Source organism: Carcharodon carcharias, chromosome 15, assembly GCF_017639515.1.
Source record: "Carcharodon carcharias isolate sCarCar2 chromosome 15, sCarCar2.pri, whole genome shotgun sequence".
NCBI classification, from domain to species: domain Eukaryota; kingdom Metazoa; phylum Chordata; class Chondrichthyes; order Lamniformes; family Lamnidae; genus Carcharodon; species Carcharodon carcharias.
In genome coordinates this window covers 21,276,401-21,303,367 of record NC_054481.1, presented here as the reverse complement: position 1 = coordinate 21,303,367, position 26,967 = coordinate 21,276,401, and the positions used below count along the sequence as shown (strand labels likewise).

The window sequence follows — 26,967 nt, the reverse complement described above, 5'->3', positions numbered from 1 at the left end:
GCTGAGTCAGAGAGAGACTATGTGCATTGAATCTTAATTTCAATACAGGAGGCAAAAGTTCCATAGACAGGACTATGTAATGGAGGACACACTGTGGCTTCTTTACCTGCCTGAGCTTCTAATGCTTACCCAGACGAGGGGGACACCAACGTGAGGCAAGCTATTTTCCAGAGGGAAATCAGGTGCCAGGGCGGGAATGTTCCAGCTCCATCCATGGTGGTTCCCCTGCGGCGGTCCCAGCGAGCCATTGAAATTCCCACTCACATCGGCGGGACCAGAAGATCCCGCCGGCGTGAGGGGCTGGGAAATTCTGGCCCATGTAACAAGTCAACAGGCCTTCCATAGCTGCCTAATGTGTAAGATGATTAAAGGAAATGAAAGGGCAGATAGAGCGGGAAATAAATAATCAAAAAGTTTAATGGAAGGCTGGCCTTTAGATCTAGAGGACTAAGATACAAGGGGATAGAAGTCATGTTTCAGTCACACAAAGCACTGTTTGGAACATACGTCAGGTGTGCAGTTTTGGAAACCACGTCTTAGAATGGATATATTGACCTTGGAGGGAGCGCAGCGTAGGTTTACCAGAATGACACCTGGACTCCAAGAGTCTAGTACGAGGAGAGATTGCACAAACAAGGGTTGCATTTCCTGGAATTCAGAAAGTTAAGGTTTGGTTTGATCTAAGTTTTCAAGACATTAAGGGGAACAGATAAGGTAGATAGGGAAAAACAATTTCTGCTGGTTGGGGAGTCCAACACCAGGGGGCATAGTCAAGAAATTAGAACTATACCTTTCAGGAATGAAGTTAGGAAACACTGCTACACACAAAGGGTGGTAGAAGTTTGAAACTCTCTTCCACAATTGTTAATCTTAAAATTGCGATTGATGAATTTTTGTTAGCAAGGATATCAAAGGATATGGGGCAAAGGTGGGTAAATGGAGTTAAGTCTTCGATCAGCCACTATCTCATTGAGTGGGAACAGGATCAGGGGCTGAATGGCTTCCTTTTGTTACTATGTTCCTGTTATTTTGTCTGGTAGGGGGATTCAGAACAAGGTGGCATTACTTTAAAATTAGAGCTAAGCCATTCATTGCTGATGTCAGGAAGCACTTCTTTACACAAAATAGTGGCAATCAGGAACTCTCCCAAAAATTGCTTTCAGGAGGAGTTTCAACTGAAAATTTCAAAACTGAGAGATTGATAGATTTTCACTAGGCAAAGGTGTTAAGGGTTACAGAATCAAGACAGATAAATGGAGTTAAGATACATAGAAACATAGAAACTAGGAGCAGGAGTAGGCCATTCGGCTTCGAGTCTGCTCCACCTTTCATTATGATCATGGCTGATCATCCAACTCAATAGCCTTCTCCTGCTTTCTCCCCATATCTTTTGATCCCTTTCACCCCAAGAGCTATACCTAACTCCCTCTTGAAAACATACAATGTTTTGGTCTCAACTACTTTCTGTGGTGACAAATTCCACAGGCTCACCACTCTCTGGGTGAAGAAATTTCTCCTCATCTCAGTCCTAAATGGTCTACCCCGTATCCTCAGACTGTGACCCCTGGTTCTGGACTCCCCCACCATCAGGAACATACTTCCTGCATCTACCCTGTCTAGTCCTGTTAGAATTTCATAGGTTCCTATGAGATCCCCTCATTCTTCTGAACTCCAGCGAATATAATCCTAATCAACTCAATCTCTCCTCATATGTCAGTCCCGCCATCCCAGGAATCAGTCGGGTAAACCTTCGCTGCACTCCCTCTATAGCAAGAACATCCTTCCTCAGATAAGGAGACCAAAACTGCACACAATATTCCAGGTGTGGTTTCACCAAGGCCCTGTACAATTGTTCCTGTACTTGAATCCTCTGGATATAAAGGCCAACATACCATTTGCCTTCTTTACCACCTGCTGCACCTGCATGCTTACCTTCAGCGACTGGTGTACAAGGACACCCAGGTCTCGTTGCACATTCCCCTCTCTCAATTTATAGCCATTCAGATAATAATCTGCCTTCCTGTTTTTGCTACCAAAATGGATAACCTCACATTTTTCCACATTATATTGCATCTGCCATGCATTTTCCCATTCACTCAGTTTGTCCAAATCACACTGAAGTATCTCTGCATCCTCCTCACAGCTCACACACCCACCCAGTTTTGTGTCATCTGCAAATCTGGAGATATTACATTTAATTCCCTCATCTAAATCATTAATATATATTGTGAATAACTGGGGTCCCAGCACCGATCCCTGCGGTACCCCACTAGTCACTGCCTGCCATTCGGAAAAAGACCCGTTTATTCCTACTCTTTGTTTCCTGTCTGCCAACCAGTTTTCTATCCATCTCAATACACTACCCCCAATCCCATGCGCTTTAATTTTACATGCCAATCTCTTATGTGGGACTTTGTCGAAAGCCTTCTGAAAATCCAAATAAACCACATCTACTGGCTCCCCCTCATCAACTCTACTAGTTACATTCTCAAAAAATTTCAGTAGATTTGTCAAGCATGATTTCCCTTTCATAAATCCATGCTGACTCTGATTCTGCCACTGTTTGCCACATGCTCAGCTATTAAATCTTTTATAATGGACTCTAGAAGTTTCTCCACAACTGATGTCAGGCTGACTGGTCTATAATTCCGTTTTCTCTCTGTCGCCTTTTTTAAGTAGTGGGGTTACATTAGCTACCCTCCAATCTGTAGGAACTGTTTCAGAGTCTATAGAATCTCAGAAGATGACCACCAATGCATCCACTATTTCTAGGACCACTTCCTTAAGTACTCTGGGATGTAGATTATCAGGCCCTAGGGATTTATCGGCCTTCAATCCCATCAATTTCCCCAACATCATTTCCCTACTAATATTGATTTATTTCAGTTCCTCCCTCTCACGAAACCCTGTGTTCCCCAACATTTCTGGTATGTTATTTGTGTCCTCCTTTGTGAAGACAGAACCAAAGTATGTATTTAGTTGGTCAGCCTTTTCTTAGTTCCCCATTAAAAATTCCCCTGTTTCTGACTGTAAGGGACCTACATTTGTCTTCACCAATCTTTTTCTCTTCACATACCTATAGAAACTCTTACAGTCAGTTTTTATGTTCCCTGCAAGCTTACACTTGTACTCTATTTTCCCCTTCTTAATCAATCCCTTGGCCCTCCTTTGCTGAATTCTAAACTGCTCCCAATCCTCAGGTCTGTTGTTTTTTCTGGCCAATTTGTATGCCTCTTCCTTGCATCTAATACTATCTCTAATTTCCCTTGTAAGCCATGGTTTGGCCACCTTTCCTGTTTTGCTTTTGTGCCAGACAGGAATAAACAATTGTTGCAGTTCACCCATGCGCTCTTTGAATGTTTGCCATTGTCTATCCACTGTCATCCCTTTAATTGACATTTCCCAATCCATCATAGCCAACTCGCGCCTCATACCATCATAGTTTCCTTTATTAAGATTCAGGACCCAAGTCTCAGAATCAACAATGTCACTCTGCATCTTGATGAAGAATTCTATCATATTACAGTCTCTCATCCCCAAGGTGCCTCGCACAACTAGATTGCAAATTATTCCTTTCTCATTACACAATACCCAGTCTAGGATGGCCTGTTCTCTCTTTGGTTCCTCAATGTATTGGTCCAGAAAAACATCCTGTATACACTCCAGGAATTCCTCCTCTACGGTATTGTTACTAATTTGATTTGCCCAATCTATATGCACATTAAAGTCACCCATGATTACAGATGTTCTTTTATTACATGCATCTCCAATTTCCTGTTTAATGCCATTGCCAACATCACCACTACAGTTTGGAGGTCTATATACAACCCCCACTAACATGTTTTGCCCTTTAATGTTTCTCAGCTCTACCCATACAGATTGCACATCGTCGGAGCTAATATCTTTCCTCACTATTGCGTTAATTTCCTCTTTAACCAGCAATGCAACTCCACCGCCTTTTCCTTTTTGTCTGTCCTTCCTAAATACTGAATACCCCTGGATGTTCAGTTCCCATCCCTGGTCACCCTGCTGCCATGTCTCTGCAATCCTGACTATATCATACCTGTTTACATCTATTTGTGCGGTTAATTCATTCACTTTATAGCGAATGCTCCTCACGTTAAGGCACAAAGCCTTAAGGTTTATCTTTTTAACATTACTTGTCCTGTTCCCACTATTTTTCACTGAGGCCCTGTTTGATTCTTGCCCTTGATTTCTCTGACTATCACTTTTCTTATTCCACTTTCTGTATTTTGTTCTTGTCTTTGATTCCCCTTCCTCTGACTCCTTGCATAGGTTCCCACCCCCCCTGTCATTTTAGTTTAAACCCTCCCCAACCACTCTAACAAATATTCCCCCTAGGGCATCAGTCCCGGTCCTGCCCAGGTGTAACCTGTCCAGTTTGTACTGGTCCCACCTCCCCCAGAACCGGTCCCAACGTCCCAGGAATCTGAAACCCTCCCCTTCACACCATCTCTTCAGCCACATATTCATCCGAAATATCCTGCTAGTTCTACTCTGACTGGCACGTGCACTGGTAATAATCCTGAGATCACTACCTTTGAGGTCCTACTTTTCAACTTACTTCCTAATCCCTATATTCTGCTTTCAAGACCTCGTCCCTTTTTTTTTACCTATGTTGTTTATACCAATGTGTACCATGACCACAGGCTGTTCACCCTTCCCCTTCAGAATGTCCTCTAGCTGCTCTGAGACATCCTTGACCCTAGCACCAGGGAGGCAACATACCATCCTGGAGTCTCGTTTGCGGCCACAGAAATGCCTATCTATTCCCCTTACAATTGAATCCTCTATAACAATTGCATTCCCACACTTTTTACTCCTCCCCTGTGCAGCAGAGCCAACCGCGGTGCAACAAAGTTAGCTGTCGCGGCTTTCTCCTGAGAGGCCATTTCCCCCCAACAGTATCCAAAGCGGTATATCTGTTTTGCAGGGGAATAGCCACAGGAGATTCCTACACTGCCTACCTAGTCCTCTTGCTTTGCCTGGTGGTCACCCATTCCCTTACTGCCTGTGGACTCTTAGCCTGTGGTGTGACCACCTCTCTGTATGTGCTATCCACTATACTCTCTGCCTCGCGGATGCTCCACAGTGTCCCCAGCCACCGCTCCAGCTCCAAAACCCGGGCTTCCAGGCTGGAGACACTTCCCGCACACATGCTGGCCCCGGGCACTGGAAATGTGCTGGGCTTCCCACATAGAGCACACCACGGCTTTGAGCTCTCCTGCCATGACTTACAGCTTTAAATTAAATTAAACCTTTTGGAAGATACTTAATATCAATTATTCTCGGGCCCTTCTTCCCTACTCCTCGTTGTTACAGAATATAGCCCCTTCAACCGATGAACCACAAAATAAGATCTTAAAAACTATAAGCAATGAAAGTAGTAAATGCTTACACGGCTGTACTCACAGTACTCAAAGGATCACTTTGTTCCCTCCTCACCGATCTCCCTCAGTCACCCCTGCTCTCCCAGCTTCTCTTCAACTCCTGACTCCTCTCGCGCTTCTCTTCAACTCCCGGCTCCTCTCGCACTCCTCTTGAACTCCCGACTCCTCTCGTGCTCCTCTTCAATTCCCGAATCCTCTCGCGCTTCTCTTCAACTCCTGACTCCTCTTGCGCTTATCTTCAACTCCTGACTCCTCTCGTGCTCCTCTTCAACTCCCGACTCCTCTCGCGCTCCTTTTCAACTCCCGACTCCTCTCGCGCTCCTCTTCAATTCCCGGCTCCTCTCACGCTTCTCTTCAACTCCCGACTCCTCTCGCGCTCCTCTTCAACTCCCGCCTCCTCATCCATGATCTAAGTGAAAGGTGGAACAGGCTCAAGGGGCTGAATGGCCTCCTCACATTCCTATGATACAGAAACACCAGCTCACATGTATGGGCAGTTTGCCTTCCCAGCTGATTCATGCTCCAATGGAGTTTAAATGAGTGGAGACTAATAAAATAGTATGAGAATTAATAGTTACAAAGGGATAGAACCCAACATTCATTACAAATGAGGGGGGAATTCCATCGATAGTACTTAATCATTATCCATGAGTAATCCTTTCAATCCAAGTAAATATCACCCTAAACAACAGTCTGATTGTATTATTCCTATTAATAAAATATAACACTTGAGGCATATGGGGCCTGAAGTGCATATGAAACAGACACAGTGCACAGAGAAACACCATCAGAAGTGTAAAGCAATCAAATAGAGAGGAAGTAACATCCAAAAGCCAGGTTCATCTGCTTTAGTGCTACACTAAAAATTCAGCCCTGCGTAACTAAAAAAAAAATAATATGATGGGATGCATCACATTAAGTTGTCAAAACATAGCCTTTGAAATTAACCCATAGCCATGGGGAAAATGTAGCAGCACTCTGAGGCAATGTTTGAATAATATGTTTTCCAGGAGCAAAGCAGAGTCCTCCCACTGAAATACTAATGTACACCATTGTGTTATCACTTCATATGAGGTGGGCCATATAAAGGCGAAACTCTACAGTATTTGAATGAAGTGGAGCACACATTGGACCAAGAAACAGCATAGCGTCCGCACATTGTCAGTGCATCTTATAAGTCTTCCATTTGAGAAAAACAAATACTTTATTCTTCATGTAAATTGAGGCATTATAAACGGGGCCTTTGCATTTAGGTTTCATAGAGAGCTTTTTCTTTCCTCACCAGTGATTTATTTGCAAAAATTTGCAGCTGCAGACGTTCATTGGTTGAGCATAAATTGGAAACAAAAGCACTTGGAAACGTGAACCATTGCTAATCGCTGACTGACTAGTGATCATGAGCTTTATTGACCAACGCTACAAAGGACCAATGTAGTCAGTCAGTTGTCCGTTATCCATTGTCCAGTCCAGTGGGATTATAGTGGGTTTTATACCACACTGTTGTCGCCTGTTGAAGCTATCATTGTATCAGAGCCCGAGCCACATCCTCAGTTTATTTGTTTACCTTCTTTTAACTTTCTGTCTTTCTCAGTTTTAAGAGGTTTACCCATGTCATTTTCATCTAGAAGCTTCTACATTGAGTGAACCTGCCGTAAGCTCTTCACAAATAATGTTTATCGTAACATCCAAACAGGAATAGGCCATGCAAGCCCTCAAGGCTGTTCCACCATTCAATTAGATTTGGGCTGATCTGTAGCTCAACTCCATTTTCCCACCTTTGCTCGATGTACCTTTATACTCTTACTTAACAATAAAATCTATCACAGACTTGCAAGTTGAAATAGATCAAGCATCTACAGCCTTTTGGGAAAGAATTCCAGTTTTTCACTGCCTTCTTTTTGACAAAGTGCTTCTTGATTACACCCCTGAACAGCTTAGCTCTAATTTTATTATGCTTCTATATTCTGGATTTACCCACAAGAGAAAACAGTTTCTCTGTGTCTATCCTATTGAACCTATTCATCATTTTAAATACCTTGATTAGATCACTCCTCAACTTTCTAAACTAAAAGGAGCAAGCCATTTTTACACAATCTGTCCTTATAATTTAACCCTATAAGCTGCCCTGCTATCATTCTGGTGTATCTGCACCGTATCTCCTCCATGGCCAATCTATCATCCTTGAGGTGTGGTGCCTAAAACTGTACATCATACTCCAGATGTGGTCTGACTAAGGTTCATTGCTTCCTCATTTTTGAATTCCATTCCCCTTGAGGTAAAGGCCAACATTCATTAACCTCTTTGCAGCTGTACACTAGCTTGTCGTGATTCTTCACAGCTCCTGGTCTCTCATTATCAAAGAAATGTGGATGGCCTTACACTTCCTCATATTAAACACCATCTGCCATCATCTGGCCCAATCACTTATTCTGTCTGTGTCTCTTTATAATGTCCTCCTCCCATCCAGACAACTTACTGTGTCTCCTAACTTTTGAAGAAATTTGCAGATATAAAGTCAATTGAGATGCTGAACTGCCTATTGGTAGTTTTTTCTTTGTTATTAACCCCCCTTGTGCCATCTTTCTTTTTACCCCAAAATGTTCTTTATTCATAAAATTTGTAAAAGTACATTCCAAAGCATTTCAAATTGAACATTACTGAAAGTGCCAAAGAGTTCATCTTTTCTCCATAAAGCATATTCCACTTTGAGGTGCCACAATACAATTTCAATACTATTGATATTTACAGTATACATTCCATGTCAGGCATATAGCCCAAAGGGTTCTACACAGTTTCCAGCCCTTTGGTGCCCTATGGCTGAAAGGCTTTAGATGGAGGCCTTTCCCCTCCCATGTGCCATCCTTTATTTCAGATCATCCAATGGCTCAGTCAGTACAAGACCTGTTTGGAGTGCAACGGTGTCACACAGATCAGGATGGACCACATTTCAAAAAGCTACATTTCAATAACTTTTTAAAAAATTCTGCAAGATATCACTTTCAGTGCAGCACCAAGTTGGGTGAACTTGGGTCTGAAATGTTATTAGTTCCCTGTCATTTGATGGTGATTGCTTCATAATGAACAACGGCCCGAGCAAATGTCAGTGTCTTCAGCGGAAGAGAAGTAGGGGAAGAAGATTGGTTTTGTGCCTTAATACAGAAGTCCTGATGTGGTTATGAAATACAACTACTGAATTTTTAAAAATCCAGCAGCCCTGCTATTGAGAGTGACAGCCATTCAAATTCACTCACAAGTAATTGGCTACAGTCAGTCATCAAGCATTAGTGGACAGGAGTCTCTTGTTTCTGTCAGGAAGGATCATTCACTCTTAAAATACCAATAAAACATGTCACTCAATGGTACAAACTGATATGATGTTTGTCCAATGATTCAACAGAATAAAAAACTCTTTTTCTTTAAGAGGAAAGCTTCACTGAACTACAACCCGCATTAACTATAGGCATTGAGAGGAAGAGGGTGGAAATTGAGTGGTAGTTCATTTATTTTATTACAGTGCTCGGTACACTTTCATACTGTTTTTCAGTGGAAGATAAATCAGCACATTGACATGTCAAGCAATACTCTGGTTTGATAAACTCCAGCACTCTGGAAACAATAATAAACTCTGACAAAATAATCTCAGCTTTCTCCTCCCCTTCAATCTCTACTCCAAACACAATGAACATCCCTGTATTTTAGTTAATAGGATCAGACTCGACAAAAATGAATCCATTCATCTAAATTACTTAATTGCTCAATGTACCCCACATTATTAAAAAAGCATGTCGTTTATATTATCATATCCTTTGCAAGGTGAAGCTCAGTGCTTAGTTATTAAATATGTTTGCAATCTGATCATATTTTCTAAAGGAAATTATAATACGTCCAATAGTCTAGTAGCTGCTGGAGCGTCCTAAGGCAATAGGATTTCTCTTGACGTATTTTCTAAAAGATGGTCAATTCATAGCGTATTATAGTTGCAACAAATATTTTGATAATAGGTTGTAAATTTTGAATGTCTGTGAATATTAGCTTCAAATGAGACGCAAGAATGAGTTCTTGAGAAAATACCACTGGGGCTGCCTTTCTAAAAGAACGCCAGAAATAACTTGTATTTATGTAGCACATTTCACAACTTCAGGACATCCCAGAGCACTTTTACAGCTGAAGACATACCTTATTTTAGCTGAGACCAGGCCTCGAGTTAATGTCACATCTGAAAAACCAGCACCTTTGACAGTGCAGCACTCCCTTAGTACTGCATGAGAGTATCAGCCTAGATTACATGCTCACGTTTCTGACTCAGAAGTGAGAGTGCTACCCCCACTGAGCTAACACTGGACGCAGTAACAATGGAGGCTGCCTTGCAACTTACATTGTGAACTGCAAGTACAACTTTTTTCTCCATAACTGGTTATATTGATCAGTAAACAGTCTGCACCACACAAATACTAGCATGATTGGTGGTCCCTACATTCAGAACACTGAACCTCAAGGGAGGATGCACATAGATAGATGTCATCCCATAGATGCTTCTCCCATCATCTACAAGATGCACTGCAGCAACTCACCAAAATTTCATCAACAATACCTCCCATGACCTCTATCGCCTAGAAGGACAAGGGAGCAGGCCCTTCAGTTACCCTCCAATTCATGCATAATCCTGACATGGAAATATAGCGCCATTCCTTCATCAGCACTGGGTCAAAATTCAGGAACTCCCTCCCTAATAGCACAGTGGGTGTACCTACACATGGACTGCAGTGATTCTATAAAGCAACCTTCTCGTGAGCAATAAATGCTGGCCTTGCCAGCGACGCCCACATTCCATGAATAAATAAACTAATAAAAAGGAATTCAGAACAAATCAATTCTTTTGCCACCCGCTTTCGCCATAGTACTTATAGGGCAGCACAAGCAGCATGCCAGAAGCAGAATGCTCCCGGGGCAGGGAGGAGTTAGATAGTTTAAAATGGGAAAATTTGAAGGGATATGATGAAGGATTGGGAAATGAGGTGGATCGGAAAGCTCTTTCAACCAACCAACGCAGGCATAATGGGCTGAATGGCCTCCTTCTGTGCTGTAAGGTTCTATGATTTTAACCATCCTTAAGAGTAAGTTGGCGCCAAAGCACAAAACAAGGACTAAGTGCTTGAACAAGCAGCTAGGTTGTCCTGTTTCTTTCTGATTTATTGTACAATGCCATAATATTCCATTGAATTTGTTTGATAGTCCCCTTTTTTACAAAAAATACACAACCTGTATCTACTTCCCAAGATGTACTGCAAACCTCACAGCGATTGCTACTCTGCTTCCCTGAAGTTATAAGTAGTTTTATGACAAATGCAGCAATGCTCTGTAGGTAAGAAAAATCAATAAGACACTGTACAAAGCAACTAATTCTTTTCAGGGTGGCATTCATTTCCTCAATCTGAATACATCTCTTTTCCCTCACCCACAATATAGAAAATTCCTCAGCACCAATAAAAAAATACCAGTGACCTTTTCCCTGAGTCAGATATCTACCTTGCAGTTCTTGGGAATTGTATAAAAGACTTACTTAAAAATGGGAAGAATAAAAGGCATTTCACTTTCTTCCCTTTCGCTCTCCCCTGGTTTAATAAGGGAGACTACCCCCAGGCTTCTGAAAGTGTGCTGCCATTGAGTGAATGGGAACAGGCCAGAGTAAGTCCCCTTTGCCATTTTCCTTCCACTCTCTATGCAGATCAAGCATAGAGTGTTAGCTGTGGCTCCATGGGTTTGACTCTCACTGTTAAGGCAGAATGTTGTGGTTCCAATATGAGTCCAGAGACTTGAGGAGAAAATCTGGACTGACACACTCTATTGGAGTTGCTGCCTTTTGGATGAGGTAATTTAAACCAATCAACTTCACCTTTGGGGACAGTGCTTTCAGCCATCTAGCTGCTAAAGTTTGGTATTCTCTCCTTAAACCTAGGTAGACACTGTCTATCCTCTCAAGTGGATATAAAAGATCCAATGACATTGTTGCCAAGCACAGTTGGAAGTTCTCCTGGTATCTTGGCCAATATTTATCTCTGAACCAAAATCACCATAACAGATTTTCTGGTCATTATCCCATTGCTGCTTGTGGGAGCTTCCTGTGCGCAAATTGGCTGCTGTTTTCTACATTACAACACTTCAAATGTACCTCAAAGTGTTTTGGATGTCCTGTGGTCGTGAAAGGTGCAATATCAAGAAAGAATTACTTATCTTGCTATTGTGCCTTTCATGACCTCAGGGCATTTCAGTCAATGAATTATTTTGGAAGTGCAGTGACTGTTGTAATGTAGGAAAATCGGCAGCCAGTTTGTGCACATACAGCAATCTGACAATTTATTTAATGCAAGCTCTTCCTCCTTTATTGACTATTCAACAACTCCTATGACGATATAAGTAAGACATCACATGCCCTTGCTTCCGACTGCAGCTTCTTAACATGCAGAGTTAAAAGGCTGTGAAATGTACAACCAGTATTAATGATTGAAGAGGAGATCGTGTCAATATTTAAGAACAGGTTAGGTCGGTGATCGAAGGTAGGGTGAATAAAGGGATAATAGGAACAGGGTGGATACATGGGATTAAGACTCATGTCCAGTTATCCATGTAGAGGATAAAAATGTTGCACAACTAGGGTGGATTGGGAGATGAACAGAAGCTTGCACTTATTTACTGTCTTTAATGTAGTCAAGCATTCCAAAGTATTCTACAGGAACGAAATGAGACAAGAATTGACACTGAACTAATGAGTAGAAATTAGGAGGGGAAAGAGGTAGGTTTTCATAAGACTGATGTTCCATCAGTCAACAGATGGAAGAGTTTTTTATGCACATTCTACTGCAATATCTGAAAGGGAGACCAAAGCCTCTTACATCCATACAACAAAAACAGATTGCATTTATATAGAGCCTTGAACATAATAAAAGTTAATAGTCTCAAGGAGGTTCAACAGGAGTGCTGTCAAACAAAATTTGACACACAGAAATATGTAAAGGAGGACAGGTGACCAAAAGCTTGGTCAAGGCAGCACATTCTAAGGTGAATCTTAAAAGGAGGAGAGGGAGAGACACAAAGGTTTAAGGAAGGAATGCCAGAGATTAGTGGCTAGACCGGTAAAGGGGCAGCCCCCAAGGATGCAGCAGATTAGTTGGGTCAAACGGCCTGTTTCTATGTTGTAATTTTCGTGTATTTAGAAGAGTGCGTTGAAGGTTGAAAGGCTTTGAAACCACTCCAGCAAACCCCACAGTGTTAAAGCGTGGCAGAAATCCAAGGATCATTTAAGTTGAAATGGACCAATATTTACTAAACCCTTTCTCGGTGTCACCCCATGTTAATGCGCAAGCCTTTGTGTGACCCCAGAGTGAAAGTGTGGAGACGGAGGGGGCTGGTAGTGGAGGGGTGGGGGGAGGGTACGAGAGTAGGAGGTGGGAGTGTTTGTCAGGATGGGCTTCAGCTGCTTAGCCGGGGGAAGTGGAGTGAGATTGAGGGCGGGGGAAATGTCTAAGCTAAAATGTTTTGTTTAAGAAAAACACTTACCTTTTCACAGGCTTTTTTTACAGCAGCCTTCAGGCCTCAAAGGTCTGTCCGTTGGGCCACACCCACCATTAGAAAAAAGCACAAGGATTTAAAGGGTCCCCTTTGCACTCAGTCCAAACTCCACAGCAGCTACGGTGTCTGGGAGCTCACGGCTTGCGACCTGACTGGGGGTCCTGACCCACAGTTTGGGAAGCCCTGAAAAAGACCCTGCCTTTTAATCTGCAAGTGTATGTCGCATCGCAGGAGTTGGCATTGCTGCAGTTGACATTTTGTGTTTTACCATTTAGAGAAAGAAAAAGCCAGGCAATTTGAATTCATCATTCCAATTTGAAAAAACAATGCATACAGACAATACATCATTTTAGTTAGGTGATAGTGGAATCCAGTTGTGCTTTACCATACTTTGACATAGTTTGGCTGTATCATGGAAATTTACAGCCCAGAGGGAGACCTTTTGGTCCATCGTGTCTCTATCAGCCGAAAGAAGACTATTAAGCCTAATCCTGCTTTCCTGCAATTCAAGTGCATATCCAAGTAATATTTAAATGTGAGGAGGGTTTCTGTCTCTATCATCCTTTTAGACAGTGGGTTCAGATCCCCACCATCCTCTGGGTGATAAACATTTGTCCTTAACTCCCCTCTAATTCTTCTATGGCCTATGACTGATGGTTGTTAAGAAGGTTAGGTTTAACCAGGGTTTGTGCTTCTATAGTCCTGCATACACCACCCAGCACTCCCAAGTTAGCAAAGGAAATATTCTCAGGATGCAGATGGTGCTGCCAAAGCCATAATTTTATTGCCAATCCTTAGTTATCTCAATATTTTTCTATAACTCAAGTACTTGCTACCTTACTTCAGAGGGCAATTAAGAGTCAACCAATTTGGGGTTGAGTTATCAAGGGCACCAGATTCCTGCCCCCTGGCTAAAATGTCGAGCGGGAGTCCATCAGGGGGAACATGGGCTGACTCACAGTCATTCAACAGCCAATTGGCCATTAATAAGCTTGGAGACAGGACTGCCATCCTTCTGATAAAAACCAAAAAACTGCGGATGCTGGAAATCCAAAACAAAAACATAATTACCTGGAAAAACTCAGCAGGTCTGGCAGCATTGGTGGAGAAGAAAAGAGTTGACGTTTCGAGTCCTCATGACCCTTCGACAGAACTTGAGTGAGTCCAAGAAAGGGGTGAAATATAAGCTGGTTTAAGATGTGTGTGTGTGTGTGTGTGTGTGTGTGTGTGTTGGGGGGTGGGGGGGGAGGTTTGGGTGGGGGGAGAGAGAGAGAAGTGGAGGGGGTTGGTGTGGTTGTAGGGACAAACAAGCAGTAATAGAAGCAGATCATCAAAAGATGTCACAAACAACAGAACAAAAGAACACATAGTTGTTAAAGTTGGTGATATTATCTAAACGAATGTGCTAATTAAGAATGGATAGTAGGGCACTCAAGGTATAGCTCTAGTGGGGGTGGAGGGAGCAGAAAAGATTTAAAAATATTTAAAAATAATGGAAATAGGTGGGAAAAGAAAAATCTATATAATTTATTGGAAAAAAACAAAAGGAAGGGGGAAACAGAAAAGGGGTGGGGATGGAGGAGGGAGCTCAGGACCTAAAGTTGTTGAATTCAATATTCAGTCCAGAAGGCTGTAAAGTGCCAAAGAGTGCCAAAGTGTAAAGAGCAATACCTTGAGTGTCCTACCATCCATTCTTAATTAGCACATTTGTTTAGCTAATATCACCAACTTTAACACCTATGTGTTCTTTTGTTCTGTTGTTTGTGACATCTTTTGATGATGTGCTTCTATTACTGCTTGTTTGTCCCTACAACCACACCAACCCCCTCCACTTCTCTCTCTCTACCCCCACTCAAACCGCAGCCCCCCCCCCCCCCCCCCCCCCCCCCCCCCCAACCACCACCACCACACACACCTTAAACCAGCTTATATTTCACCCCTTTCTTGGACTCACTCAAGCTCTGTCGAAGGGTCATGAGGACTCGAAATGTCAACTCTTTTCTTCTCCGCCAATGCTGCCAGACCTGCTGAGTTTTTCCAGGTAATTCTGTTTTTGTTCTGCCATCCTTCTGGATCAGAGAGTCCCAACTCAGAGAACTGCCAGCCAATTGGAAGCTGGCAGTTCTCCAGCACTGGCAAGGCTACCAGGAGCAGTGGCCACTGCTGGTACTGCCACTCAGGGCACTTGAGGGGGCAAGCTGCGGTAGATTCAGCCAACCAGGTGAGTCAGGGGTGCCTCTCGACTAAAGGAGAGCTGGCGGGTACTGTTGAGGGGACTGGGGGACTGGGATTTGAGAGGCACAGGGGGAGGGGATCCTGGTTGGGTAACACCTTGGGGGTGGCTCTCTGGTGGGCCCAGCAGGCCCATTGAGGAGGGAACCCCATCTCACCACCAGTGGGCTGGGCCCTTGGTGTAGGCCTCTCCCTGCTGCCGGTTAAATCCCAATACGTTCCTGCGATTCACTGTCCGAACAACCATCACTTGCATTTATATAGCACCTATAACATAGTAATATGTCCCAAGACATTTCACAGGAGGGATTTCTAAACCAAATTTGACACCAAGCCACATAAGGAGATATTAACACAGGTGACCAAAGCGGTAGGTTATAAGGTGCATCTTAAAGGAGGAAAGGGGGTAGAGAGGCAAAGCGGTTTAGGGAAGGAATTCCACGGCTTAAGGCCTAGGCAGCTGAAGATACAGCCACCATTTGTGGAGCAATTAAAGTTGGGTACCTGCAGCACAAAGATCTTGGAGGGTTTGATCAGCTACCTCAAGGAATACAGTCCCATCATCACAGAAATCATTATTATCAGTATGCAGTAAGAGTGTGCTATTCAGTCAACTAATTCAGAAAGCTGACAGAAACTCAGCATTTAGACTCATAGACTCATAGACATTTACAGCACAGGAGGAGGCCATTTGGTCCATCATGTCCGCGCTGAGCAACAAAGATCTGACAACACTAATCCCATTTTCCAACGCTTAGCCCATAGCCCTGGAGGCTTTGGCAACGCAAGTGAATGTCTATACACTTTGTGGGAAACCCTGAGTTCCCCTCAGGACCCAACTTGAAAACCTATGGCCGACAGGGGTGACATGGAGGTCAACGGGAGATTTAATTCACAGAGGTCCTCAACATGAAAAGGGTTCCGTGGATACACCAGAAAATAATAAAGTACTTTGTGCAAACTTTCTGTACAATGATACATCAGTAAAAAACTATTTTTAAAGGGACATAATGTCCTCTCTGAAAGGCTTCCCATGCAGCAACAGTTGGATTCTTCTAGAAAACAATTGCAGTCGCTCTTTATAAATGGACAGCAGAGCAGCACCATCTCCATATTTCGATAGCATCTCATTCTGGCAGTAATGCTTCTAATTGATTCCATCATTCTTAATCTGAAAATGCTTTATTCACACGCTCCTACATAGCCTCATGATATGCTCTCAGCCTTCTAAGGAATCTTTGAATCATTGTTTCAAGCAATATGTAAAAAAAAGATAGGTTAAGTGAAGCTTGGAGCGAATCCAGAACTGAGCAAATCCCACCCCCTCCTCCCCACACACATTGCAATGAACCTCCCAAATCTGCAGTTCAGTAATACTTAAATGCTTAAGTAATCTCCACTCTGCCTGGCTTGAAAAAGAGGCGGGGGGGGGGGGGGGGGTGGTGCTCTTTCATCTGTGCTTGCAACTAGGGCAGAATGGGAGAGGCATCTTTCCTTCATCCCAGACAAATCCTTCCGAAATTCCTGTTATTACTACCGAATACAGTTTGCTCAGCTCACACTCTTCCCCTTTCAATTCCGGGTAATTTTAGAATCGTAATCTATCATTTATAAAAGTCTCCCAACAAAATGCTCTTTAATTACCAGATGGGCCGCATCCATTGCTTTGTAATCAACACGCACATGTCAGCCCATCAATCAAGGGGTTAAATCTAAAATAGCAAATAGCCACGGCCTAGCCTACAAGCTATAGCGAGCATCCGGCAGTGAGTGAACAGGCTCAGAGGCTGCGAGCTTAACGGGGTTGAATCAGTTGTCAAACACTCTGCTCGGGTGTGGAGTAACTCCACTTGACACATGCAATTCCCCCAGCCACTCGTTTCAACACAGCAGCTCCAACCTGTACAACCAGGTCAGTAGCCGCTGTCTCTAGTTTATACAGCCGGCTACTGGGGAGTAAGGCTCTGGGCTACTTCCCTCTTAACATGTTTCAGTTGGAATAAGGGACATTTTTTTAGTCACTGACCTGATTCTTTTGTCGACCACTTCTTACTGTAACAAGAATATTGCACGGTTTCTCCCCTCCCCTTTCTAAGTGGCTCTATGTTGTTGTATCGCACTTGTGTTTTCGCTACAATCCATCCCCATTGAGTGTGATGGGAGTCACATATTCCAGTATTGGTCATATCAATGGCACCGTCCAACATGCGCTAGTAAAACTGCTGCTTACTACACTGGAGGAGGTTGGGGGGGTGGGGGGGGGGAGGGACAGTAAGCATCGGATTGTATTGTGAAGTGCTGCACAAGTGGCTGAGCCAGTGTGTGTGTGTGTATGAGAGAGAGAGAAAAACACTATCCAGGCTAATGCTACATTACCACCGATTGCTCTGTTCAGGAGTCGCAAACAGCATCTCTAGCCAGGGGAGCCCATAGTGATCAACAGACAGGAACTCCCGGCTCTCACCGTCACCGGCAAACAGATACATTAAAAACACAGATGCATTTATAATCAACCAATTCATCGATTTAAATGCTACTCACTCGCTTTGCCTTGCTTCGGTCTCTGCAACAGCTTCTGCACTGCAGGTACATCTTCGGTCTTGACAGCTTGCAGTAATTCCTGATCTTTCCCCATGGCTTGTGGCGTGAGTGTGTGTTTTTTTTTATATCCGATGCATCCTACGATTCAGGAGGTGAGGAGAGACAGTGAGGAATGTTGTGCACGGCACTGCGAGCGCATGTAGGCAGAGCGAGAGGAGCAGAGCTACCGATGGGTCAATGACATAGCATCAAAACCCCTCGCCTCTTGTTTGACAAACTACCCTCCCCAACCCCCACCCACCCCACCCCCCCTCCCCTCCCTCCCCCCCCCCACCCCCCCCTCTCCCCCCCCCCCCCCCCCCCCCCCCCCCCAAAATGGACAACACAGCCTCCTTTTCTCTCTTTCTGGAAGAACGGGGACAGCACTAGGTGATCACCAGCGATGCCATGGCTTCAGTCCGTCTTCAGCCCCATCGCTATATTTTTTTGCAGCCGCTGCTTCACTCTCTCACCAGGAGCTCAGACCTACTCTCAAAGCTCCTACTCTGCCGCATGGCGGTGGGAGATTGAACAATGTTCCAAACCATCACATCCCTCTCATACCAAATAGGACAGAGCCTGGGACAAGGCATGTTTATTTCTGGAAGCGCTCTTAAAGGAAACCTCTAAGGGTGAGGGAGGGAGAGAAAATCAATCCCTCCAAAAATTCCTGGCTCCGAATCATTTTCAAAATTACAAAATTGTTTTACTTTCTAATGTTCCCCTAATTCGCCACCCCATTGCAAAATTTATATTAAATATTACACTGTATCATTTTTTAGTCCATAGACAAGAATTAAGCAGCTGAAATTGTAAATTAAAATATGATCATTATAACATTTTTTGACAGTAATGGATAGGAGTACAGATGCTGTTAAATCAGCTTGGAAGTGATCTCAGGGGCAGGACTGTCCCAACTATAACATCTCTATAGATCCAGGATCAAGCATTGCACGATGATGCAGGATTGGTATCTGGCGCAATATTTCAATGGCAGTGCTATCACTCAGTGATGAACCTGCCGCACCAGAAACCAAAGTGACATTTTGCGCTTGGAACAGCGCCGGGCGCAAGTTACGCTGAAAATAGCGCCAACTTGAAATAACAGCAGACTGGCGTCTCCGGAGGTTTAATAAACTGTGGACAAGAGGCAAACTTGACTCCATCAATCACCACAGGCCGCTCCCACTTGATTACGCCTCTTCAATTTTACTTAACCCACCATTACATTTCAACTCCGCTTAACACACATGTCTTGACTTTTTATTTAAACCAGTTATTATTGAACGGCCTCGACAGCTTCTGACCGAACCCAGCACCGTATTATGAGCTGGTCAATCCATAATTGTACATCACATCTGTGGTCTGGGATCAAGCTAGTTATTTGGAAGTTAACTGCACACCTGTCTGAAATGCAAAGTCTTGTTTTGCATGGGCTATTTTTAACCTGAAAGCAATGGTAATGATGTCCTCTGACTTTGGGTCATGTGTGTCATCGGGGTTTGTGCGTGTAATGTGCACAGAAAGGCGATTGGAATGTTTTCTGAGAGTGACTGATGGGCTCAAAGTGTCTGTATGCCATCGCATGTGTAAACTGTTACTGAAACAAACACATGTAACTGTCTGTGAAATTGCTAATTTAGGAGACTATATAACTCAATGAATTATTTTCTGAATCTCAAGATTCGATGGGCTCAAAATTCGGCTGTTCTCTGCCCCTATTTCCAGTGCTACTTGTGCTGTTTTAGATCCAAAATGGTGTCCAAGCCATGAGCGACACTTCTGTTGCGGGCCGCGGTGGATGGTATTTTCGTGGAGGCAATTGCATGGGTGCTGGAGTCTTGCACAGGAAGGGCGGAATTTAATGCCATCCCTCCTGAGGTGGCTTTGGAGGTGAGGGGGCATTTAATTGGGCTAGAGGGTATGGATGGAGACCATGACACCATCCTATCTCTGCCCAGAGTAAGTCTGGGGTTGGGGGGTGCGGGGGTGGGAATGACTCGTGGATGCCCTTCCAGCCTCAATTCCAATTGAGGTCCTTACTTGGGCAATTAATGTCCATTTAAGAACCTCATACCACTGTTGGTAGTATTCAGCCAGCAGCGGGCAGGGCAGTTGCCATGTAGGGAGCACAAAAAGCAAACCCTATCAGGGTTTCCAGGGCAGGGTCCCTCGTTGTCAGGCACTCAGTGTCCGATCGAGGGACCCAACATCAGAAAAGATGGGGGCTCACTGAGAGCCAACCCCACCCCCCCGTGCCCCTCCTTCAAACTGTCCTGAACCCCTAGCCAGCAACCCCCTCCCTGCAACCCTCATCTCACCCTCACGTACCTATGACCTAGGTCCTTTGTTGATCCCATGTCTCTGGTTGGTGCATTGCTGGAAGCAGCCACAGCTGATGGGCATGCAGTGGAGAGCTGCCAGCCTCTGGCTGGCCAGGAGCTTTTGGTGGGCAGGATTTCCGTCCCTGGTGTCCTTGATCCACTGGCCACTTACATACCAGATTGGCAGTTCATTCAATGGGCCTTCCCCAAAGGAGGCAACACAAGGCTCTCACTGGCTCTCTAGCCACTGAGAAAGACCCCCGGTTGCACAGATTAATTTTGGCCTGAAGTTTGCAGAGCGGGAAGGACCTAATGTCAGTCGGTATGTAGCACTGATTTGCTACTAGTGATGCAAATTTTGACCTCAATACTCCAGCTAACATCCGTTCTTAATCTCACACAGCTGAACATGCATTCAGCAGTAGGAAGGATCCCCTTCCACCCCGCCACCAAGATAATTTATTTATATCATCAACTACTTACAGAGTCATTGCTGATTTATTTTGACTGACTCTTACTGCAATTGTAGAAGCATTTCCCAGAGCTGTTTAAAGTTGTTGACGTCTGCAGTGATTGGTGTGGCATGTGCTGAAGAACTTTGTCCTGACTTTGAAGATACTGGACAAACCAACTGCTCTCAGACATGGCTACAGTAGTTGGTATACCCTTTTGGATAGGCATGACTGGGAGATTGAACAGAGTTAACATAGAGCAGGACATGTTGCTGGAAGAAGGAGGAGGAAAGAATCTGAGTGGGAGGCTATATCCCCTTGGAGTGTGAATGGAGCTGTTCTCCTAACTGAACCTCTGCCAAGAACCGTGTCTGAGATTTCTTCACTTCAGTAAAGATGTTGTCTTCATTGAAAATCCACCACCTGCTGCAGCCACAACTGCAAACTCAGAGAAGGCCGAGGATGGCATTGTCAGAGGCTGTGAAGGTAACCATGGTGATGAAAGTTTATGTTTCTGGCTTCTTCTAGGCTGGAGCAAATAATATTTGCAACATCTTCCAGTTTGCCCTTCCCCGTTGATTAAGCCTCTACATTGAGGCTCCATATTCCATGCAAGTTAAATATATTTCATTCTCCCTTGCTAGGGAGTAGCAGGCATAATGAACAGATGGGTTTGTGAGGATTCTGCAACAGTCTGCTGTCCCATCTGCATCTGAACCACCACAACAAGGTAAAGGGTGGGCATTAAGCATCATGGCCATCATTTGATGGGATGGTCCATGACTCTGGTGTGTATTCTGCATCCAGAGGGACAGCAGATATACAATAAATTCCATGTTGCCACAAGAAATATAAAAGAGTAGACCATTTGGGATGATTAAGTAATGCTTTTGCTGCTTGGAGCACTCTAGAGGAGCAGCAGAGCAGGTGTAGTGGTAGTCTGCTGCAGGCTGCACAACCACAGTATCATGAGGGCACCGCCTTTGTCACCAGCAATAGGGTAACTAAGGGGAGGAAGTGGAGGAGGAGCTACAAGAAGGCAGGAGGCAACGAACACAGCCCCTTTCTGGCCGGACTGTCTGTGATTGCCTCATCCAATTGTGATGCCAGTAAACACAGCCACAATTGACTATTCACCAACACTTCCAAACCTTACCTACCCTCTGCTACTGACTATCACTGCGTCCACTTGTCTACAATACAAAAATAAAAGGCAACGTGAAATACACATTCCAAAACAAATTTACAAATCAAACTATGCCATATTGCATGCAAGTTCAACTACAACCATGTATATTCCCTTAATACTTGTCTTATGGGTGCTTTTGGCTAGCCTAATACTCCAACACAGTGCTAGTGCAGCGGCTGCTCCATGGCTAGTGGAAGGCTGCTGATTTTCATTGGGGGAGACACCAGATGGCCATGCAGGATGATCCTGAGCAGTTCTGGCTCTAGAAGGCCCGACTTCAGATTGTACCACCTTAGCATGGGCGGCACCAATCTGGGCTGGCTAGCTGACTGGCAGCATTGGGAAGGACAAATTCTGTCAGCCTGAGAGAAGACAACAGGTTCATGCTCCATGGCGACTCTCACTCCCCAACCCCTGCAGCCCCCCCTCCACCACCTCTGGAGTAGTAACTCAGCAATTCTAGCAATGTGCTGGACAAATTACAGGTCTGCAGTGATATCCTTCAAGCCCCTTTGAGCGCTGGTATCCACAGGCATGATGCAGCAGCATGAGCTTGCGTGACATTGATCTGAGCTTTCACTGCAGCTCCCAGGTGTTGTGTGGCTTCTGCTTGTGTTGCAGTGGAAGCTGAGACATCGATGACAGCTGGGTCTGCAGGTGTCTCATGGAGTTGGCCACCTCTTCCATACTGAAGTGTCCTCTGACCTGGTTGCAGGCCACTCATGCCCAATGACTTATGGAGGAAAGACAAGGTCGAGAGGTGAGGCGTTTTAGGAAGGAAATCCCAGTGTTTAGTGCCTTGATAGCTGAAGGCACAGCTGCCAGTGAAGTGATAAAAAGTCAGGGACTGAATTAGAGGAGTGTCAATATCTCGTTGGTTTTGGATTTGGAGGAGATGATAGAAAGAGGGGGGTGGTGAGGGCATGGAAGGATTTGAAAACAGGGATGAGATGTTTAAAATTGAGGTTTTGCTGAACTTGGAGCTGATGTAGATCAGCGAGCAATGGGATGATGTGAACGGGATTATGGCACACATTAGGGCACGTTATTAGGACAGACGAATTTTCCCGAATTCTTTTTTGCCCCTGAATTAAAGAGTTCCTTCAAAATATTTTTTTGTCTATCCCAGGAGAGTGCATGAGCTCCTGGCAGGTGAGGAGCAATCATGCTCAGTGAAAGCCAACAGGTATGAGAGCTTTTAAAATAGTAATTATAAATAGCAGTTACTAAATCTGGAGAACTATGATCAGTGTTTACTGATGATATGTACCAGCTCTGGTTCCTTTCAACTTACAGCAAGATGCTTGATGATCTCTTATGAAATTCACAGTTTTTTCTTTCAATTGAGAGTATTTGGAAATAATTCACAACAGCAGCAATCAAATGTTAAGTAGATGAAAGAATGCTGTAAGTGTGAGCTGAACCTGTTTCTGTCTGGGGTGGAAATCACCTAATCTTAAATATAGGTATAGCATAAAAGTATCAGAGCCAGAGTGATCTCCTGGATTTGTTTCAATTGCCATCGGGGTCAACGAATTTCCTGAATTTTTTAAATCCAAATTGACGTGGGATTTTGTCTGGTTTCTCACCTCTCCAAGGAGATCACACGGTTCTGGAGTGGGGCGGGAGTGTGAATATCATGGTATACAAGTTATCACAATTGCATGGGACAGGCTGGATGGAACATGGGTCTTTTCCTGTCCATCATTATAAGTTTTAGTCGAGTTTGAGGTTTGTGAATGAGTTCAATTGTGTTGGAACATTGAACATGGGCAAGGCTCGGTTAAGGTTACAAAGTAGGGCAAGAACTTATTTCTGGTGCGCCTTATATTGATGAGCTTTTGTTCTTCATTAATGAAATTCACTTTTTAAAGCTCAGTTAAAGCTGTCAATGTCTGTGAACTTAGTTTGCCTGTCTGCTGAATCACAGGAGCCAACAGCCTTGCCAGAATATCAGATTTTAATCAAATTGAATGCTGCAGATTTTTATTGCCATATTTTCACGGTTAGTTTAGTTCCATTGTAGATTGGAATATCCTGGACTCAAGCCTGTGACTAAACTAGGCTGACTGTCCATTATTAGAGGGACCACCTTTCCAAAGAGAAGTATAACTGAGGTCCTGTTCAGATTAATGTGAAGAGCACTGGTACTATTTGCGCAACTGCTATTGTGCCAAACGATTCTCCCTCAACAAGTATCAGCAGAAAATTAGCTTCTCGTATCATTGCTGCTTTCAAGGTGTCGCTGGCAGAGAAAGGCTGCTACAATTGCTTAAACAGACTACTGCTGATAATTCAAAGGCAAATTTTTTGGCACGAAGAAAAATTCACTTTCAGTAATTTGAATTGAGTAGTTAGAATAATACAGCCAAATGGGAATCTAGCGATTAAAAATTGAATTATTGAATAATGAGAATTAAATGACCGGGCATTAAGAGTTCACTCTGTTCCCCAAAAGCAATTCGCTATGTATGGAGCTTTGAGACTTTTCAACGGTGTGTTAGGAGCTCTAAAGAAAAGGAAAGCGAGAACGTTTCGTCACACCTTTCACAACCTGAGGAAGTCCCAAGGCACTTTATGGCCAACAAAGTATTTTTGAAGGTTGTCACTGTTTTAATGTAAGAACACAGCAACCAATTTGGAAGCATAGAGTTATAGAATGGTTACAACACAGAAGGAGGGCATTTGGCCTGTTGTGTCCATGCTGGCCCTCTGCAAGAATAATTTACCTAGCCCCATTCCCCTGCCATTGCCCTGTAGCCATTGTCACGCTCAGTACAGCCATGTCATATTATCAACCTCCAGTCAATACTTTTAAAAATTGGGCACAAACAAGCTGTTAAAATGGCTGCTGCAAATCATGTGACCTTTGCCATTTAGATTACAGACAGCATTAAGCAAATAGCTAATTAAAATGGGACATAGGAATGGGCACCATAAAGCCATTTGTGGAATTCACACATCTCATTGCATAAGGATAGGCCAGCACCTAAAGACACTTGTGTTGCCAGACTGCCTGTTTCCATGTTTTATACTGAACAAAAGGGAAGATTGAAACTCAACGGCCACAATCAACTTTCCATTGCATCACGATCGATTCCCCTATCTAAACTGGACCGTGTGGGCCTCAGAAGTATTAACTCAGCAGTCACGTGATTAAGACTGGTTTCAGGGACTGCACCCTTATTACCCCAGGACCCAGCAGATCATCAGAATCGGTTGTCAGCCAGTCTTAGAACCAGGCTCTGAAACCAGCTGCAAGTCATCAAGCAGCCAAAACACTTAACCTGTTCCAGTTTCAAAGTTAACCTGGGAATCAACCTCCTAGATATTCAACCACAAGAAATCTCACAACCTGCTGTGAACCCTTCACTTTACAAGACCCTCACTTCAACTTTAAAACTTCAAATCCAATCAAGAAACCACAGACCTGCCACAGGGGAGATCATCAATCGTGAATCAGAGACTGAATTAACTGTAATCTGTAAAAGTGCACTATCTTTATCTGTATCCAATGTGTGGGAGAGATTGAGTATGTGATGTTGCGTTAATTCGGGGTAAGTGTGTGAGAACAAATTATCTTCTTTACTTAAACTCCCAAAAGCTTGCTTTGAATTATTTAATTGGAATACACACTCCAAGGGTAAGAAAAGACACATTTCTTTCCATACAAATCATTCTGATTACAGGCAGTAAGAGAGCAAATACTTGCTGTCTGTGACACGATGCAAATGTTTTCTCTTCAGGTGCATACCCAATTCCCTTTTGAAAGCCATGATTGAACCTGCCTCCGCCCACATCCTCATGCAGCATATTCCAGATTATAACTATGGTACCCCCTGTGTAAAGATGTTTTTCCTTGTATTGCCATTGGTTCTTTAGCCATTCACCTAAAATCAGTGTCCTCTGGTTCTCCACACTTCCATCAATGGGAACAGTTTTGCTCTATCCACTCTGTCTAGACCCTTCATGATTCTGAACGCCTGTCAAATCTCCTCTAAACCTTCTCCCCTCTAAAATGAACAACACCAGTTTCTCCAATCTATCCACACACTGAAGTCCTTCATCCCTGGAACGATGCTCATAAATCTTTTCTGCGTCCTCTCTAAAGCCTTCACCAACTTCCTTAAAGTGCGGTGCCCAGAATTGAACACAATACTCCAGTTGGGGTCAAACCAGTGTTTTATAAAGGTGGATCGTAACCTCCTTTTGTACTCTACACCTCCATTTATAAAGACCAGGATCCTAGTAACTGCTTTCTCAACCTGCCCTGCCACCTTCATTGATTTGACCACATCTTCCTCCAGGGGTGTAAGCTCTCACAAACAGCTTTGTGATAACGGCAAACAATCTGTTTTGTTTTTAGTGATGTGGGTTGGGGGGGGGTATATACTGGCCGGTTCCCCTCCTCTTCTTCAAATAGCACTGTGGGATTTCTTATGTCCACCTGAGAGGGCAGACAGGACTTCAGTTTAACGTCCCATCTGAAAGGCAGATGCTATATAATGTTTTAAATAAACATACACATTTTCTTTCTTTTGCATTATGAATCTGTTGCCACATGTCTGTTGAGATAATACTAGACCTCGAAGCAGCCACCATGTTGTAATAATATCTCCTCACAGTTCGGCTAAAGCATAAACAGTATATAGGATGACTATTGGGGATGGGGGAGTGTTGGGGGGGGTGGGGGGGGGGGGGGGGGGTGGGGGGGAGAGGGTGGTGGTGGTGGTGGGGGGGTGGGGGTTAGATAACAGCTACCTTGCAACAAATATAATTATAGTCAGATTTTTTTTTTTACCTTTCTCATTTCTTGTCAAAGAAGGCCTCTTCATCATGAACAGAAATAACAATAATGTTGAGAGTGCTATTTCCACGCTATGACTAAAGTATCCAGTCAGTAACATGCTGGACTTCAAAGGTCATATTGCTGAGGTGATCAGCAAAATTAATAATTTTGTAAAAACGTCGGATCCTGCCTCATGTATACATCAGGAACAAAAGGAGAAAGGTGTTAGCTTCTACAGTATATGATGACTATGGAAACTGTGAGCTGCATTTGAATATTCAACTGCACAAACTAAAAGTGTTACAAATCAATTTGCAATATTTTTTATTGAGTAAATTATCGTCCCAGGATCTCAAATGAAATGATGGCATATATGCTGAAATGTTGGGGAAAGGAGAAGGAAATGGTGAGAAAGGGAAAGAAA

General features: G+C 43.7%; 1 protein-coding gene across 1 annotated transcript in view; it reads right to left on the bottom strand.

Moving 5' to 3' along the window:
- caskin1 (CASK interacting protein 1) overlaps positions 1 to 17,947 on the bottom strand; it is a 651,886-nt gene extending 633,939 nt beyond the window's left edge. The window contains exon 1 of the mRNA XM_041206678.1: positions 17,751 to 17,947. Coding sequence (XP_041062612.1) covers positions 17,751 to 17,844 — 94 coding nt within the window. The 5' untranslated portion in view covers positions 17,845 to 17,947. The remainder of the gene's footprint in view (positions 1 to 17,750) is intronic.
- Between the last annotated feature and the right edge of the window lie 9,020 nt (positions 17,948 to 26,967).